At 46.2% G+C, this 17,681-nt stretch overlaps 1 protein-coding gene and 1 long non-coding RNA gene across 4 annotated transcripts; one reads left to right on the forward strand and one right to left on the reverse strand.

Moving 5' to 3' along the window:
• Positions 1 to 6: 6 nt before the first annotated feature.
• On the forward strand, positions 7 to 10,428 carry CCNE1 (cyclin E1). Its single transcript, XM_029924995.1, has 12 exons — positions 7 to 94; positions 562 to 613; positions 728 to 815; positions 1,027 to 1,095; positions 5,106 to 5,251; positions 5,371 to 5,506; positions 7,862 to 8,008; positions 8,568 to 8,663; positions 8,876 to 9,010; positions 9,119 to 9,230; positions 9,310 to 9,467; positions 9,750 to 10,428. Exons 2-12 carry the CDS (start codon positions 591 to 593, stop codon positions 9,870 to 9,872), a joined length of 1,233 nt encoding a protein of 410 aa, XP_029780855.1. The 5' UTR covers positions 7 to 94; positions 562 to 590; the 3' UTR covers positions 9,873 to 10,428.
• Positions 3,090 to 16,818, reverse strand: LOC115280240. 3 transcript variants are annotated; one of them, XR_003903718.1, is made up of 7 exons: positions 16,560 to 16,818; positions 15,893 to 16,054; positions 12,304 to 12,391; positions 6,237 to 9,578; positions 5,430 to 5,748; positions 4,939 to 5,030; positions 3,090 to 3,961 (listed from the first exon to the last, which is right to left on the reverse strand). It is a non-coding gene; the product is annotated as an uncharacterized LOC115280240 (long non-coding RNA). The 3 variants fall into 3 exon arrangements; XR_003903719.1 differs by lacking the exon at positions 12,304 to 12,391 and having other exon boundaries at positions 6,290 to 9,578; XR_003903717.1 differs by lacking the exon at positions 12,304 to 12,391.
• Positions 16,819 to 17,681: the final 863 nt, after the last annotated feature.

Below are 17,681 nucleotides of genomic sequence, written 5' to 3' on the forward strand. Positions count from 1 at the left end.
GCCGCCGCCTCCCGCCTCCCGGCTTCCCGCTCGCCTCTGCCTCCTGCCTCGGGCCTCGGCTCGTGCCGCCTGCCTGCCGCGGAGACGGCTTCGGGTAAGGGCCCTGCCGTGGGGCCGCAGGGCTGCGGGATGGTGCGGCGGCGAGGACTCCCAGAGCGCCCGGGTCGGGCCGGGCCAGGGTGGGGGTGGGGCGAGGCCGGGTCGCCGGGTCCCCGAGTCGTTAGCATGGGGTGCCCCGGTAGGGTGGCTCAGAGACCGACCAGGGGAAAGTATTGAGGGGGAGACTGAGGCAGCCCAGTCCCCAAGGAAGGCGATGGGCAAGCGGGAATCCCCGGGGGCTGTGCGGGACCCCCAACCCCGGGTTCGGACCCGGCATCGCGGGTTGGTGGCGGCGCCGCGGGTGACAGGCCACCCCGGGCCCATCGGCCATTTTCCTGACCGGCCCGGGAGGCTCCCGCCGCCGCCAGCGCGGGAGGGGGAGGGGTGTCCGGGGCGGACCGGCAGGCCCTGGGCCCCCACCTCTGGTCGTCCTCACCCCATTGCCCGGTTTGTGCCCCCAAGGCCTGAGATCTGATCCCGCACCCCAAGCCATGCCGAGGGAGAGAAGGGAGAGGTGAGTGGCCGGGTCGCTAGGGGGGGACGGGAAGGGTGTTAAGCGGGTGGGGGAGGGGTGGACCTAGTTTTGGGGAGAATTCACCCTGACCTCTGTGCCACCCTGGCTTTGCAGGGATGCGAAGGAACAGGACACCATGAAAGAGGAAAGTGGCACCGATGTCTCTGTTCGCTCCAGGAAAAGGAAGGCAAATGTGGCTGTTGTGAGTACAAAGGAGACAGGTGGGGGAGGAGACCCCCCCCCATCTTACCTGGGTACCAGAGTGGGCTCCACCACATGTTTCTTGATAGGGGGTGAATGGGGTGCATTGGCAGAAATGCTGCCTAGAACCTAACCAACTCTCTCTCTTTTCTGTTTTTGTCTTTGGGTTGTTTGGTGTGTTTCCTAACAGGGTGGGGGTTCTTTTATGTTAGTTTTTGCAGGATCCAGATGAAGAAATTGCAAAAATTGACAGGACTGTGAGAAGCCAGTGCAGCAGTCAGGTAGGTACACTTGCTAATTGGGCTTAGGTGGAGGGCCTTGTGCTCGGTGTGAGTTAAATTGAGTCTCAGTCTCCAAAACCCTCCTGCTGAAGGGGTTTTTCTCTACCTTTGGCTATAGTACATCTGGCTGAGCTCTATGCCTGTCAGTGGGACTGACCTCTGCCAGCTTTGGGATTCCAGGGAGGTCTTGTGTTCCTGACCGGCACCTTTGAGATTACAAATATGCGCTGATGTCTGGAAGAACCAGAATGGACATCAAATAACTCAGTGCTCTCCTTTTGCCCTTGAGGAAACTCAGACTCAGAGGAAGAAAGTAACCCAGAGTCCTGTGCAAGCCAGGGGCGGAGTTCATCCTAGAGCCTTGTCTCCGGGCTGGTGAACTGGGGGGAGGGCTCCTGACACAGAGCTCTTTGGGTATGATGAAGGGGGTTTGTGTCTGTTGGCAAGCAACCATGAATTCTCCCCATCCACGCTACTGTTTTTCCATCATGGTGCTTAAGGACTTCCATTCCCCTCCCATCCACTTTAGGTCAGGCTTCTAACTTTTCCCCCCTTCTGGAAGTTCTCAGCCCATCTAGCAGTTACCTACAGTGATCACTGCTGTCCGGGGCCCAACCTGGCCTCAGCCACAGTGTTAGTGGAACATTCTGTGTAATGATACACTTGTCTCAACACTTTTTTAATGGACTCATCCACTTCTCGTGCCTCTCCTTCATGGAGTTACCACCAAATTTCCTGCGTGCTCATGGTATCATTGCAATATCAGAACTTGTTAGCCGAAAAACCTTGTGTTATCTCTCTACCTCCAGAAATGGCTGGAGACCATAGTTAATGGCTCCAGCAGGGGAAGCAGCCTATCTCCAAACTGGTGGATCAGGCCTTCGGAGCCTATCACCGATACAAGCCGCGCAGGAATAGTATTTGAGCTGAGGGCAGTGGTCCCAACTAGGTTAGCAGTGGGCAGCATGTCACTTTGTTGGGCTAGGCAACAGCCCTACCTGGTTCTGGAAGAGTGAAGGGCTTTAAAGCAGTGGGTTTGCAGAGTAATAGTTATCACTGCACATAAGATCCTAGGAATCACCTTTCTGGGGCAGTCCACCGAAAACTGAACAGGGGGTTGATTTCCTTCTCTATTAGAAGAAGAAATAGTTCATTCACTTTAGGGAAAGAAATGAGACGGTGCATTTCAGCTCTTTCCTTTTCTTTTTCTCTCCTTAAAAAACAAAACAAAACAAAAAAACTTGAAGCAATTTGAGGTTTGTGGGATATGATAAACTGAATCTCCACTTTGTGAAACTCAACGTTGCTTATTTTCCCAGCTGCTTTTGAATGAGATTTTCAACTGAGCAATGAAGCAAAGGCATCCATATTGACTTAAGAGTTTTAGAGTAGTTTGTGTTCTCAAGGGTGATCTGAGCAGTGCTAGGGTGCCTAAGTGGGGCTGTCTGTGGTCCTATCCCTAAACTGCGAACAGTTGATAACTGTGGTACATGAATAGCCATATCATTTCCTACCAACTAGAAGGAGTTTTCATGGTTGTTCAGAAATTAATGACAACCCGTTTCTGCATACTTTGTAGAGCAGGTGGCTTGAAAATTGTCTGTTTACAGAGGAATTGTTGTCTTCTGTTATTTCTCTGTGTAGATTCATGAAACTAGACTTGTTGGGGTAACACAACCTTTTTGCCTATTAATGGCACAAAATTTTTCTCAGGAATTACAGTTCAACCCAGTACAATAGTCTTGAGCCACTTGTAGCCATTTGCTAAACTCCTTATAACTGCTTCATCAAGACCACAGAGAACCTTTGATTCTAACCTGAGGCCTTTCTTTTTTTTTTTAAGGTTTTTTTTTATTTATTTATATTTTTGAGAGACAGAGACAGTGTAAGCAGGGGAGGGTCACAGAGAGAGGGAGACACAGAATCTGAAGACAGGCTCCAGGCTCTGAGCTGTCAGCACAGAGCCCGATGCGGGGCTCAAACCCACGAACTGTGAGATCATGACCTGAGCTGAAGCCGGACGCTTAACCGGCTGAGCCACCCAGGCGCCCCTTAACCTGAGGCCTTTCTTAACAAAAAGAATATCCTTTTATCTAAAATCCATTTAACACACCCATTTTGTTGTTTAATTTTTTGCATAAGACCCAACATGAAATGCTGGACTTTGCATGAGTTACTTCTCAGACCTAATTTTACATAGGTAGTTCTTAATTAAAAGTGGCATAAGGACGCAGAAGTGATTAGAAATAGTCAAAATTGGTCTCTTGCTCTTATCCCATTCCTTCCTAAAGTTGAGTCGATCTCACCTCCTTTGAAACCCAGTATAGGCTCAAGTTAATGGCCAACTTTCAGAACCATGTGTCCACTTGTGGTTCACCCGATTTGTCTATGAACCTGCAGGTTGGAAACTGCTGCCATTTTATCCCCAAAAGCCTGCTCTCTGCTATTTCGGCCATCTGGCTCTAGAGGGTGGTTCCCAGCCTCTGCCTTCAAAACCAGAATTCATTCTTGAATGAAGAGCAACTTGAAGCACTTGTAATGTGACCCTTTTTGAGTCAAGGAAATGCCACCAGCACGTGATACCAGAGCTGGAAGAGGAGGCTGCCCTTCTGGAACAGCTGTTGGCAGGAGTTGTCATGGCTAATTTGCATGCCCAGTTCTTTGCACCCTGGGTGGAGAAGAGCCTCATCCTGCTTCGCTCGCTGAGCACGCTGAAAGCGCTCTGGCTTCCTCTGAGAGCGGCCAGTGTGCTGTGATAGCACACCTCTGCCGTAGTTCCCAGGCAGCACCTGGCGCGCAAGGCCCCACGCTCATTTCTAGTCCTCCCGTTGTCCCTGTTCTTCTCTAGTCAGCCTTCATGAGCTGTCTGCTTAAAAAAATGCCACAGCCTCAGACTTCCACAGCGCTTCCATGATGGTAGGGTTGTTACCTGCCATTTTGTCAACAAAGTCACTCTTCTAACTCAAAAAATCAATCATAGGTTTCTTTTCAGGGTAGGATAATAAACAGAGTAGCCTTAAAGAGAAAACTTTCTAAATGGCAAAATGACCTTAGTATTTTCCAAATATTGAAAATTGAAGAAAATTAAAGATCTGGAACCTTTAAAAGAAAAGCAAATTGCTTGGGTTTTTAATGATGGTTTATTCACTTACCAGTTATTTGAATCTTTTTTTTTGCAAGACTTTGGGGGTAGAATTCAAAGGTCTTCAGGGGTATCTGGCTTCTGTCTCCACAGACTCCTTAGTATAGCCTGTGACCATTCCTGGATCTGGTTTTAACCAGGCAGATATTCTTTTTTGTTTTGTTTTGAGTTAAGGAAAACAAAAGGTGCCCATCATGTAATAATTAGGCTGTTCTTACACCCAAAGATGTTACATTTGATGGGTTTTTATTTTAATAAGGTGGGGAGACTTTAAATACAGATGGTAATCAATTTACATTTTTTATCTTTTATACTTGTGAATGTGGGGTGCTTATGTAACTAAATACCTCTCTTGGAAATTCTTTCACTTTTAAGGAATGTTAGTAAATTAGTTGTACTTGTTAAAAAACAAATTTTTGAGTTGTGACCAGATAATCTCATGAGATATTTCAGAATTTATGCCCAGTATCGTACTGATCCACAAATGGACTTGTGGTTTTGTTTTGTTTTTATTGTATTGTAAGAGGTGTTGGTGTTTTACCTTATGCCCCTCTTGGCATCCATCTTACTGCTCAGGTACTTATGAGTATAACAGTGTGGAGGACACAATGCTACTGACTTTGTAGTTTTCTTATGTATTTACTGTATAGACTCCTAACAAATTCTGACAAATGAAATGAAAGCTTGGCATCATTACTTACCCGTTCCATCTTCATCTTAATTTAAGCCAGAATATGTTTTTAGGTCTGGAGGTCGCTCTGCAGTGTTGACATTTTCTGTTTTACTAGGTGTCCTACAAATCGATGAATGTAAAAATAGCTGGTTTACATCAAATGTTTAAGAAGACCTTTTTCTTTCTCTTTTATAGCCTTGGGACGGTAATTCAGCGTGTGAAAACCCCTGCTCCTTGATTCCTACACCTGACAAAGAAGAGGATGAGCCAACATACCCAAGTTCCACATGCGGGCCTCAGAGTTTCGGGCCCTCCAGAGCCTCCCCACTGCCTCTCCTGAAGTAAGCTGACTGCCCCGTGCCTCCCGGAGCCCTTCCTCCTCGTGCCCCGTCTCACCGCGCTAGAACGGGTGCATACTGACACCCGCCTTTTCTTCTTCACTTGGTTTTGTCTTTTGTAGCTGGGCAAATAGAGACGAGGTTTGGAAAATTATGTTAAACAAGGAAAAGACATACTTACGGGATAAGCGCTTCATGCAGCGGCACCCTCTCCTGCAGCCTAGGATGCGAGCCGTTCTTCTGGATTGGTTAATGGAGGTGAGCTCGAGGCTTCCTGCTGCCTGGAAGCCTTGACCTCTTCTAGAATCTTCTGTGCCGTTACGGTCTCTGTGCGTTTGATCCTACTGACACATTCTGAGACTGTGAAGCTGTGGAGTGTATGCCGCAGCATTCTTCCCTAGAATTTCTGAAGGCTCTTTACGTCTTCGATGTTTTTAAGTTGGCATCTGGTCTTTCTCTTCAAAGTTCAGATAATTACAGAAGTTCTATTTTCCACTGACCTGTAAATATTGATATTTGGTCTTTGTTAATTAAATTACTTTTAAATATATCCAGTGGAATGCAGATAACAGCTATGTGATAGCCACTATCATAAGTTTTAGGAATATAGGAACAGGCTTATCTTTAACACTCAGAGAGCTTAGATTGTTCCTTTTTAACTCTTTAGATCCATTTCTCTTTCCCCACAGAATATCCTCTTAACAAAATATATTGTTCAAGTGTGTTATTGGCCACACGGTTGTACTTCTCTGCAGCAGTTGATCAAGAGAACAAGTATTAGGGCACCTGGGCGGCTCAGTCAGCTAAGCAGCCAACTTTGGCTCAGGTCAGGCTCTCATGGTTCATGGGTTTGAGCCCCGCATCTAGCTCTCCGCTGTCAGCACAGAGCCCACTTCAGATCCTCTGTCTCCCTCTTTCTCGGCCCCTTCCCTACCCCTCTCTCTCAAAAATAAACATTAAAAAAATTAAGGAAAAGAACAAGGATTACCTGTTTTGATGGGTAATTATTAAATAAAAAACAATATTGTATGGACAGTGTACCTCCTTCTGAGAGGAAATATGGGTGACTCAGTAGTGCCTCAGTTTAGGGATGCTTCTTGGACACCTTTGTAAGCCTTGGGTGATGAGAAATGGGATTTCTTCTGTAATGTTGAAGGACATCTCAGGCAGATCCATCTTATGGGAAAGGACGGATGGAAGTTGAGTGCCTAAATATTCCCCAAAAACAAACTGCTGTGTACTCTTCGGAAAGTGTGTATCCAAGGGTATACGTGCCCGTCGCACTCATCCTTGAGTCACACACGTCCCCTGCTGCCGCCATCTATGTGTCTTCATTAGGCAAGTCATTCAACTTAGAATCTTGGTTTTCTCTCCTGTAATGTTTCCCTTGCAGAGTTTATATGGATTAGCCATAGTCTGGATGGAGTGCAGCTTACCAGCGTCGGCAAGATAGCTGTTTATACCATTAATTGACTTTTCTTTACTGGTCTCTGGATGTAGTAACATTTTCTGTGCTGAGTTCTTTGGCAGGCCTGCTTAAAACTAGGGGCCATGGAGGGGACTTCCGCGGGCCCACTATGGCACATGGACTTTCCGGGTCCTGTGGGTCAATTTATAATGCCTTGAAGCATTAGATGTGGCGTCCTGTATTCTCCCAGGCTTCAGCTCCTTAGACACTGTGACTGACATGTTCTATTTTGTATAATGCAGTTGATGCCAAATACTTGAAGGAAGGTTTTTCTCTGAAAGCCTGTCAAGAGAAAGTCATGTAATCCCATTGAAAAGACAGAAAAGAACGGTAACCCTTGCGTCCTCGCTGAGACAGTGCTTGAGGCTTGTGTGCAGTGATGCTTTTCTCAGCCTCTAGCCCAGCCAGGAAGCCGGCCCACGCGCGGGAAAGGCGGAGCTCAGGCTGTGTGCCCAGTGCGGGCTGGCGACAGAGGTCGAGAGTTTGTTCCCGAGAGGACAGAAGCTCTAGGTTCACTTCTGATTATAATTGTGTTCCTTTATGAGAACTGACTGTAAATATACCCTAGCCTGGACTTTAGAAATCCTCTTTGGTAACTGACGGAATTTTCTATTACTGTTCTGTTTTCATGGGTGTCTTTTCTACTTTTTAAGCCCATGAATTTCACTTATACCTGGGAAGGCCAGTTTAGGAATAGCAGTTTTATGTGCATAATCAGACATTTGATGGTGGTAATGGGTGAGGTCTAACATTTCCTTGGTCGTCCTCAGCTCCCTCATGCACACCATTTTACCCTGACTCTCAGCGATCCTAGGAGGTGGGCAGGGCAGGCACGGTCCTCACATTATAGTTCGAGATAATTGTTCATAGTATTTCCATGAAAATTCTGCTTTACCAGGTGATGAACATACCTTTCTCCCCCAGCCTATGAAGATTTGCTCTTACTATTATTACGTAGATCATAGAACACTTAATCCTTGTGTGTGTGCCTGGGGACAAACAAGGTGACAATCCTTTCAGCAAAGCAAAGTTCTCTCTTGATTTGGTTATATTGTGCTTCGCCAAAACTCATGGCAACTGTTTTTTTGTTTTACTTTTGTCTTTTTTCAAGAAACTGCTCTAAAACTTACTTTTTTTCTTTTCAGGTGTGTGAAGTCTATAAACTTCATAGAGAGACATTTTACTTGGCACAGGATTTCTTTGATCGGTATATGGCAACACAACAAAATATTGTAAAAACGCTTTTACAGCTTATTGGGATTTCATCTTTATTTATTGCTGCCAAACTCGAGGTAGATAATTTTCAAATGTTATGTGGCATGTGCTGTTTCTTGAGATCCTCTGTGATTACTAGAAGAGGCCAACTTTTTGTGTACATTTTTCTCATTTGAGGTCATCTAAAGTAAAGATACGCAGAAAGGACTAGAAATTAACCAACAAGTGAGAGAAGTACTGAGTCCGTTAAATATTTAGGTTAATGTAGTTACCTTAAGCCAAAAACTTGAACTCGGACCCAAGACAATTAAAATTTTGGAGTGTTTAGAAGGGTGAATGGGCCTAACTTGCAAACATGTTGCTAAAGGTATTAAAAAAGGTGAACATTTCAAAACTCCCTCCACTGAGTAGAAGTTGTATTTATGCATTTCTTTATGGGTCTGGTGGGGGCGGGGAGTGGGGAGTTTCTTTCACAGTGAATACATTTCGGCCAGCAGAGTAGCTCCTGTATGTATTCCCTGGCGTTTCCTCTCTCTTTTCATGGTAAAATACTAAAAACAATATTTGGATGTACGTTATAAGTTAGAACAATTAGAGATTTTTTATAAGTTGTTTCTCCCTTATATTTGCTTTTAGGAAATCTATCCTCCAAAGCTTCACCAGTTTGCGTATGTTACAGATGGGGCTTGTTCGGGAGAGGAAATTCTTAGCATGGAATTAATCATTATGAAGGTAGGTTACAAGTTAATTTTTCAGGTCTTTTTTAAGAATGCATACATAATAGCTTTTCCACATTAGTGTGAGTGCATCTGGCTAGGTGTTCTCCAGCTGGACACATTGTGGCGTGGAACATGGCTGTGTTTGGAACTTCTTTAGAGGTCCAAGGGGAGCAGAAATATCTTTTTCTTTTCTGAACCGTTGGTCTCTTTTCTGTTTTCCCTTAGGCCCTTAAGTGGCATTTAAGTCCCCTTACCATTGTGTCCTGGCTGAATGTATATATGCAGGTTGCATATCTGAATGACTTATATGAAGTGCTTCTACCACAGTACCCCCAGCAGATCTTCATACAGATTGCAGAGGTAAGTGACTCTTCCCTCTGTGGGGCTACCCACCCCGTCATTAGATTGCGTAACTCTAGAAGGGATGTGCGATGGCCGTCTGCCTCAGTGTTCTTTTCTTCTCCATAGCTTTTAGATCTTTGTGTCCTGGATGTTGGCTGCTTAGAATTTCCCTATGGTGTACTTGCTGCTTCTGCCTTGTATCATTTCTCTTCCTCTGAATTGATGCAAAAGGTTTCAGGTACGTTGGCTTTCTGGTGCATTCACAAGGTCTATTAAACTTACAAACCAGTTGAGCCTAAAATTTATTTTCATTGCAGGGTATCAGTGGTGTGATATAGAGAAGTGTGTCAAGTGGATGGTGCCATTTGCCATGGTGATAAGGGAGACAGGAAGTTCAAAGCTCAAGCACTTCAGGGGAGTTCCTGCTGAAGATGCACACAACATCCAGACCCATATAAACAGCTTGGATTTGCTGGTCAGTAGCCTTCCTTGTTTCCTAGATAAATTCTTAAGATTGCGTAACTAGCCTCTTCACTTTTCTTCAGGCAGGCTCCAGATGTCCCAGAAACTCCAATTCTTTTAGTTCCTTATAAAAAGAAAAGTTGTGGTCAATAGATGCTGTGTCTAAATAGCATGTAGACCAGAGACTTTTAGATTGTTCTTTCCCCCCTTGTTTCCATAGAAAAGAGCACGCAGAACGTGAAGCCCAAAGGATACACTCTTCCATTTTAACATTTCTCACTCTTATTTTTAACAGGACAAAGCCCAAGCAAAGAAAGCCATATTGTCTGAACAAAATAGGATTTCTCCTCTCCCCACTGGGGTCCTCACTCCTCCACAGAGCAGCAAGAAGCAGAGCAGCGGGCAGGGGACCGTATGACCGCACCAGCAATCTCCACCAAAGACAGTTGTGCGGACGTGCCTGCTCCGAGTTCTCTCTGTGCACCGCGGCAGAGACACGCATTAGCTTTTACAGATATTTAAAAGGAGGAGCATGTCTCTTCGCAACCGAAGTGTTTCTGTGGATGGCATTGGACAGGGAGAAGTGTTTTTTATTGAATGCTTAGATTTTTTTAAAATAAGTGGGTCAAGTACACCAGCCACCTCCAGAACACCAATGAGTGCTCCAGATGCTGCTAAGGAGGGTGATACTTGACTTGATTGACTATTCACACAGATAACAAAAGCTTGAAGTCGGAGTGCCACATCGCTGTTGGTCTTCCCCTGGGTGTTCTGGGTTGTGTTATACTGAGCGAAACAGGTGGTTGTGAGCGTTGTGATGTGGAGCCCACAACCAGCTGTGCAGGGGCCTGCCCTTTTCACACTATCAGTTGACAGTATACAATGCCTTTTATGAACTGTTATTTTGTAAGTGCTGCTATGTCTGTCGTTTTTTAATAAAGATAACACTGTCTTTGAGACAGCTGGTTTTATGAGCTATGTCTGATCATTTAAGTTAGAAGTCAGCTGTGAATGTGGCTATATCAGGTTCTCTTCATACTTCCTGAAGCTCACACCTTTCAAGCAAATATATTTAAAAGAAAACTTTTGATGTGAGCTGTAGGTGCAGCCTTGAAGGCCTCCCACGGGTCCCCTGGAAACCTTTTGGCATTTCTCCCACAATGCCCTGCACAGTGGCTGCTCAGGGGCAGCTCACTGGCTGGCTTTGGCAGTAGTGGGGAAGTCATATGTCTGCATCCAAGAGGATTCCTAAGTATAATTTCTGCCCTAGGACAGGCCAAAGGACATAAAGAATCTGTAATTAGTGTTACCTAATGCTCTTCGTCCTTACTCAAATCTCAACCTAGAGAACTTTTGTTTGGAGAACTTGTTAACATAATGCAGCCTAAAACCAAAGTTAGAAGAAGAAAATGTCAAATAACATTACATGTAGCTCAAGGGCAGATGTCAGCGTGCGGTCTGTTCTCTGACCATCGGCGCAGTTACCGGGTGCCTTGCTAATGGAGGGGGCGCTGGCCACTTTAAGGCCTAATGTGTACAGTTCACACTGCATTTTGTTGAACATTCTCGTGGTAGTGGTCATGCCAAGTTTTGTGTTCTACTTCCTCGCAGTGCTTTGGTTATGTGTGGGTTCATAAAAGGGAGGGTGAATGGGCAAATAAATCCCACTTACTTTTGACTTGGTATTTTATCTCATTTTGCAAAATCATGGCTGAAGTAGAGAAACAGCCATTTTAAAACTGTACCATATTTAGATGAAGGAGAGAGACCCTCCTCTTTCACGTTGTGATGTTAACGTTTTCGAAGCTTTAATACAGCTTTCCTAAGAAATGCATTATAAATCTACATTTAATAATAGTCAAATGGTACTCCTGGCCAATTATTTCTTCATCTTAGGCAGAGATGTTCCCACTTTAAAAAAAAAAAAAGCAGTGAATTTTAAATGGTGATCATTTGTAAGTAACTTGGAAAAATCCTAGAAGTCATTAATTTATACTTGGCATTTTCTATGCAAAACTATGGCACTGAAAACATTTCTGTTTCTCAGACCTTTAGGTAAGTTTGAGGGCTCGGCACGTGCAAGGTAGCTGGTTCGGAAGCATGTTTGCAGCAAACACGTAGGTTGTTTGGCCCTTGTATCACAGAGCATTGCTGGGCCCACGGAGATGAGGATGCCTTATATGTAGACTTAAGAGTGTTGCATTTCTGGACATCAGTGTTTTGTTTTTGTTTTTATTACATGGCAGTGTTGCCATGGGTGACTCAATATCCTGTGCTCATAAAGGATGAGTCCTGGATGGATAAGTGAAATTCACAGTAATCAATAAATATGTTCTGTGGCCCTGCCACAGAAGGTGAGTAAGGAAAATCAACTTTCCCTGATTTAAGGACCTCCTTTTGCTAGTAGTACGACCTTCGGCCCCTCACCGATGGCTCTGCATACCCATCTGCCAAGTCAGTTTTGTTCCGTTATTCAGCTAAGACCAGGTGAGGCCTGCTGTTGCCAGACATCAGCGGTGAAAATGGCAGTTCTGGTCAACCTGGGTGAACAGACACTCTGAGGCAGAGATGGTGAGCAGGAAGGACCCAGAGAAGGAGGTGACGTGGCCCCTTAGTCTAACTTCCTTGTGTTAGAGGAGAAACTAAGAGTAACTTATTGACCAACCATGAAGCCTGATTGGATTGCGGTAGAACAAACCACATCCTCACGTCCTGCCCCAGCTCACAGTTCGCTGGCTAGACCTCACCAGAGCCGCTCTGATGTCTACCCCTCCCCTCCCCCTGTGCTGAAGAAAGAAAACACTGGTCTTCAGGTGGTGCCTGTCCAAGGCTTTCCAACGCCAGCTTACCTGTGTGGAACTTGGACACCTCGGTGTTTCATGGATTTCATACCAAGGGGATAAGTAGGTGAGGCTAGGGTTCACACGGACTAAGTTCCTAAAGGCAGATAAGTAAAGCTTTTGAGCCCTTTAAGGTTTGGAGCACAGTGCAAGATATACTTCTAGCCTCTAACTCAGACACAAAAGATATTGGAGTTTATTTGGGCAAAATCAGGCAGTAGCTCAGAGCAGAGTTGGAAAGAGAAATCAAATCTGATAATGTCTAGTCATATCTACCCAACCGTGCATTTTCCTACCACATGTTCAACATTTTGAAATTCAAATCACATTTATACCTTGGACATTGTTAGGAGACTATTTTTATCCCTGCTGTAATCATCTAATTTGCTGATTACAGGTCTCAAATTGCCACAGAGAACTCAATTTTTGAAAGAATTGTCCTGTTTGATCAAATATGTTATTCAAGCAATGCAGTCATTTGTTCCACAAGGTTACCTGCCAGGCAGAGCTAACCAGGAGTAATAGCATTAGAAGCCTATACTTAAAATCAAGCATTAGCTAATCTGCCTGTGACAATAGAGTCTTAAATATAATTTGCTGCAGATACTTCAGTCCCTGCGCTGACAGACAATTGCATTTTGTATTCAATGAGCATAGATTTTTCCTAACTCATCCCAATTCCAAATTTAACTCCAGATGACTCTAATGTACTCAGTTTCACAGGCTCACCAGGTACTATTTCCCCAGGAGCCTCAGACAGGAAGGCAATACTGTCCTACACTGAATAAATACTCCCTCTGCCACCCCCCAGCCATCTTTTAAATCGCTTTTCCTGATCAATGCCAATTCCAAAAACCAGCACCTGACTGTGCAGTGAGTTCTATTCTGATGTGGGCTCTCCTAGGATGATGTGAGGCATCCTCACTTGTGAGCTCCTGCTGTGTGCTGGGCACCTCCAGTGCTGGAGGCAAAAGCACGTGGGGCGCAGTCACAGAGCAAGGGTGAGGGAGGAGGCCAGGGAACAGCTAGAATCCCAGAGCCTGGGGCACGGAAAGGGTCTGGAGCAGGGCAGTACTTCTGTTTGACACGGCGCTACTGTGTCCTCCCCTGCAGCCAGCAAAGAGCCCTCAGGAGTTGGTGGAGGAAGTGGGAGATGAGGCAGAGGAGGTGACAGAGGCCATATCACAATGGGCTTTTAAGGATCAAGCTGGACTGATGTCCCTATACGTGTGGACAGCAGGGAGCTGGCGTTTGTGAAGAGGGTGGTGATGTGCTCAGAGCTATGTCTGGAGGCAGGAGTTGAAGAAACAAGCCCAGAGTTCTGCCTCTAAGTGCCCCAGGAAAATGACTGTAGTACCTGCATCAGGAATTTCTGAATGGCCCAACATCTCTCTGCAGACCACTCTTGTCTGGCCCACACCGATGTCATTTCTTTACTGGGCTCTGGCGTCACATATACCTCCTGTCTCCCCAGCTTTGCGCTTCTGTCTCCATGCACCGCACACCACCCTCACCAAGGCCGCTTGAAACCCCCATGAGGCAAACCTAATGGCACCCTTTAGGGCATCTTTGCCACATTTAGCGCCCCTGACCCCCCCTTCCCTCAGAAGCTTCTCACTTCTCTGATTTCTCTCCCCTCGCCCCCCAGCCGCACACCAGGTATCATTCTTTCCAGGCACAAGGGAGAGGAGTCCCAGGCCCACGGCTCCCAGCATTCCAGCCCGGGGCAAGCTCACCACTCTTTTGGTGCCTCCCCTGCGTCTCCCTGGCTCCCACTTCACGTCTCCAGTCCGCAGGCCCGCCCCGCCCCCCACCTGCAGAGCCCCCCGCCTGAAGGGTGCCTCCACCTGCGCATGTCTTCATCTCAACGGGCATCTTTCAGGGGGACTGCTTACTCCACTTTCCACTGTTAATACGCTCGGGAAAAGTGGGAATTAGGATACACAATACACATGGGAAAACCAGTCAATTCACAGGTCATCAGGGGAACGCACGACAAACTAGTGAGATCAGCTCACATGCATCAGACAGGCAGAAGTGTTTAAGTGCAGAAAATACTACAGTGACTTACCTGATGACCCATTACCAGATTTGCCAAATCGGCCTCACATCTTTTTTTTTTTTTTTTAAGGACTGTAACAGTGATGACTCCACAGAAAGTTCCCCTTGTCTCCCTTCCCCGTCCCATCGGCTTTCTGTCTCTCTTCCCTCCTCAGAGGAAACAATCACTCTGAGGTCAGTGTGGATGATTCCCACACATATTTTTAGACTTTTATCATTTATATTTGGCTCCATAAGCAATAGCCTTAAAGAAACACTGCCCTGAGTGTTTTATTTAAAAAAAATTTTGTTTACATTTATTTGTTTTTGAGAGACAGAGAGAAACAGAGCACAAAAAGGGGAGGGGCAGAAAGAGAGGGAGACACAGAATCTGAAGCAGGCTCCAGGCTCCCAGTTGTCAGCACACAACCTGATGCGGGGCTCGAACTCACAATCCATGAGATCATGACCTAAGCCAAACCAACTGAGCCACCCAGGCACCCCTTGAGTGTTTTAAAAATTCACACAAGTGGAATCAAACGTTACATATAATACCACTTCCTAATTTCTTTCAACATTATTTTCAAGTTTTACTCATGTGGACATACGTAGGGTTGGATTATTTATTTTTAACTGTGATAGAGTTTTCTCTTGTGTGAACATCTCACGGTGTATATATTCCCTCCCAGGCTGGTCCACGCGTAGTCACCAATTCCTGCACCGCCACAGACAATGCAATGAACATCTTGTGCACACATGTGCCATGCGTGTGAATTCCTCCAGGGCACATTACCAGACCTGGAATCACCATGTCAAAGGCCATGTTCTCCTGCAACTTGACTAGATGTGGTCAGCTAATTCCCCAAATTATGCCAAGTTATCCTCCCAGCCAGGGAGTGTAGAGTGCCTGCCTTCTCACATCTGCTCCAGCACTTGGGATAGCCATCTTTTCTTCCCGTTAAAATTGCTATTATTTAACTTTCTTGGTTTTTCTCTGATTATGGAAGCAGAACATGTCTGTTACAATCAATTAGACTACCATGAACATGCACAGCATCGGAAGCGAAAACCCACCCAGAGATACCATTCTTAACAGTTTTAGTGATAAAACAGCATACCTTGCTCCAGAATTTTTTCTATGCGTACAGTAACATATAAATAGACAAAATATTTGCTGGTTTTTGTACAGGGCTATTTCATCCAATTGTATCTCTTAAGTAGTTTAAAAGGCACATGCCCATACAAACTCACCCCCATCTTGCTTTTGTTTTTCAGTGATTGCTTGCCTCTTGATTTTATCCCTTAGCACCTAATTTCAGGGCCTGGCACATGATAGGTGCTTATTAAATATTTGCTCCCTAAATGAATGCAGAGATGGGTTGATTCTTACGTGTGCAGTCACTTTCATGAAATTTCTTCCTTTTCCATGCCCAGAAGAATACCTGCCAACTTCACATGCAAAAGACCAACATCAAGATTGAAAAGCAAGATCTTAACAGAAATGAATGAGCCCCTGTTACTGCTCTAGTGTTTTTTTCTGGGCAAAGGAGTCACGCACCATTGGATTCCAGCTCCTGGAGGGGTCACGAGGGTGGGATGACATACGAAAGCCCAGGCTCCAATGCATCATCAGACGGAGAGCTAGACAGACAAATCCATTCCTCCAGTCATCCTGAAAGGTCTCTGTGTCCCTCTTGCCGAGCACCTAACCAAATCATACCTGGTTGTGGACAAGGAAGGAGCACTCAGTCCAGGTGAGATGATGACTTGGTCTGATGCACTCCCCCCTAAAGTTTTGCGTCCTCCATGCCTCCCGGACTCTGTGCAGGAGTCCCGGGCTGGGGGTCTGTCACCCCCATGTGGGGTTCTGTTGTGTTCGGGCTGCAAGGAGGTTTTGAAGCATCTGAGCCTATGTGCAACTTGGGAGAGCTCACAGAGATCTGCGGCTGCCCAGCGCCCAGCAGCCCGGCTGGCAGGGCCTGGCATGCAGGGCACCAGAGTCCCCACCACCCCTGCCGCTGGCTCACAGACACACGGCCAATCTTCTGGAGAAGACAAAGAGCTTGTACCCCTACCTCTAGCAAAGGTTAGAAAACACTATCGATGAAGAAAACAGAAAGGTTCAAGAGGAGGGACAGAGCATCTCTCTCCCTGGAAGCACTGAATATTTGAATATGTTTAACATCAGGACAAAGCGTCTTGGTGTCTGAGGACATGTCCTTTACCTGTCTGCCTCCCACAGGCACTGCGTTGCAGATTCCTGGATTTTCAGGAGCGTCTGCTGTCATCCCCGGGGCTGTGGGGCTTCTGCTCGTCACTTTCGTACTTCAGGCGTGGGTTTCCTCATCTGTCCGGTGGGCGGGAGGCCACAGCATGTTCTCTCAGTGTGAGCCCAGCTTCTCAGGGGTTAAGAGTGGCTTTCTGTTTCTCTTCAGTCATCCAGGTGGTGATGAAAGAGGGGTTTGCGGTGTTTTTAGGTTTGCAGTACACTTCTGGGAACTACCCTGCTTCCTGTCATGCAAAGGAGGTTTCTTTCTTTAAGGCAGCAAGAGTGGGTGGGGGTGAGGGCGACAGTGCACAGGGCAGAACTCAGACTGGCCAGCAGGTGGACTGGAAGCCTGCCTTACCTCCCCCTAGTCCTTTAGGCTGCCTGGTGACCCTCAGTGTGACCTCTGACACTCAGCCCATTTCGGGCATGCCAAGGCCAGAGGTGGGGCAGGTGTGATTCCTGGGCTGCTTTCAGAAAACACCCCCCTTTCCCACAAAGGCTGGTGCATGAAAGGGAACTGGCCCTGCAGGGTGGCCCTCGACATGGTCCTGGGTGGGAGGGACCGTGGGCCAGGCTTTGTTCTTCCTTGAATGGAACTTTGTGCTGCACTGCTAATTCTGCCCTGGGAGGGAGAAAATGGACGCATCAAAAGACAAATTGCAGCAGAAAAAGATGAGTTTCCAGATCCTGGGAGTGATTTTTTCAGCACGGTTCATTTTAGTGATGTCCAGGGCAATGGAGAGAGAGGGCTCGTCTGTGGATGAGATAGATGCAGATGCCAATAAAGAATTCATGGGAGCACAAAAGGCGGGCTGAGCGGGTTTTATTAATTATATTTCTTTTATCCTCATAACAATGGCATGTCAGTAATCTACACTGAATGTGCCCAATTGATGCTAATGATTTCATCCTTTTGTTTCTGTGTTAAAAAAAAAAAAAAAAAGGTCTGTCTGCCCAAGCTAGTCAGCCCCAGCGTGAGCCCACAGCCCAGCAAGGCCCTGGAGGAGCCTACTCTGGGCCCCTCTCCCTGTCACTTTGGTACCCTGGCAATGCCAGCAGCTGGCAGTGGCCACTTGCT

Source organism: Suricata suricatta, chromosome 16 (genome assembly GCF_006229205.1).
Source record: "Suricata suricatta isolate VVHF042 chromosome 16, meerkat_22Aug2017_6uvM2_HiC, whole genome shotgun sequence".
In the NCBI taxonomy this organism is placed as follows: Eukaryota; Metazoa; Chordata; class Mammalia; order Carnivora; family Herpestidae; genus Suricata; species Suricata suricatta.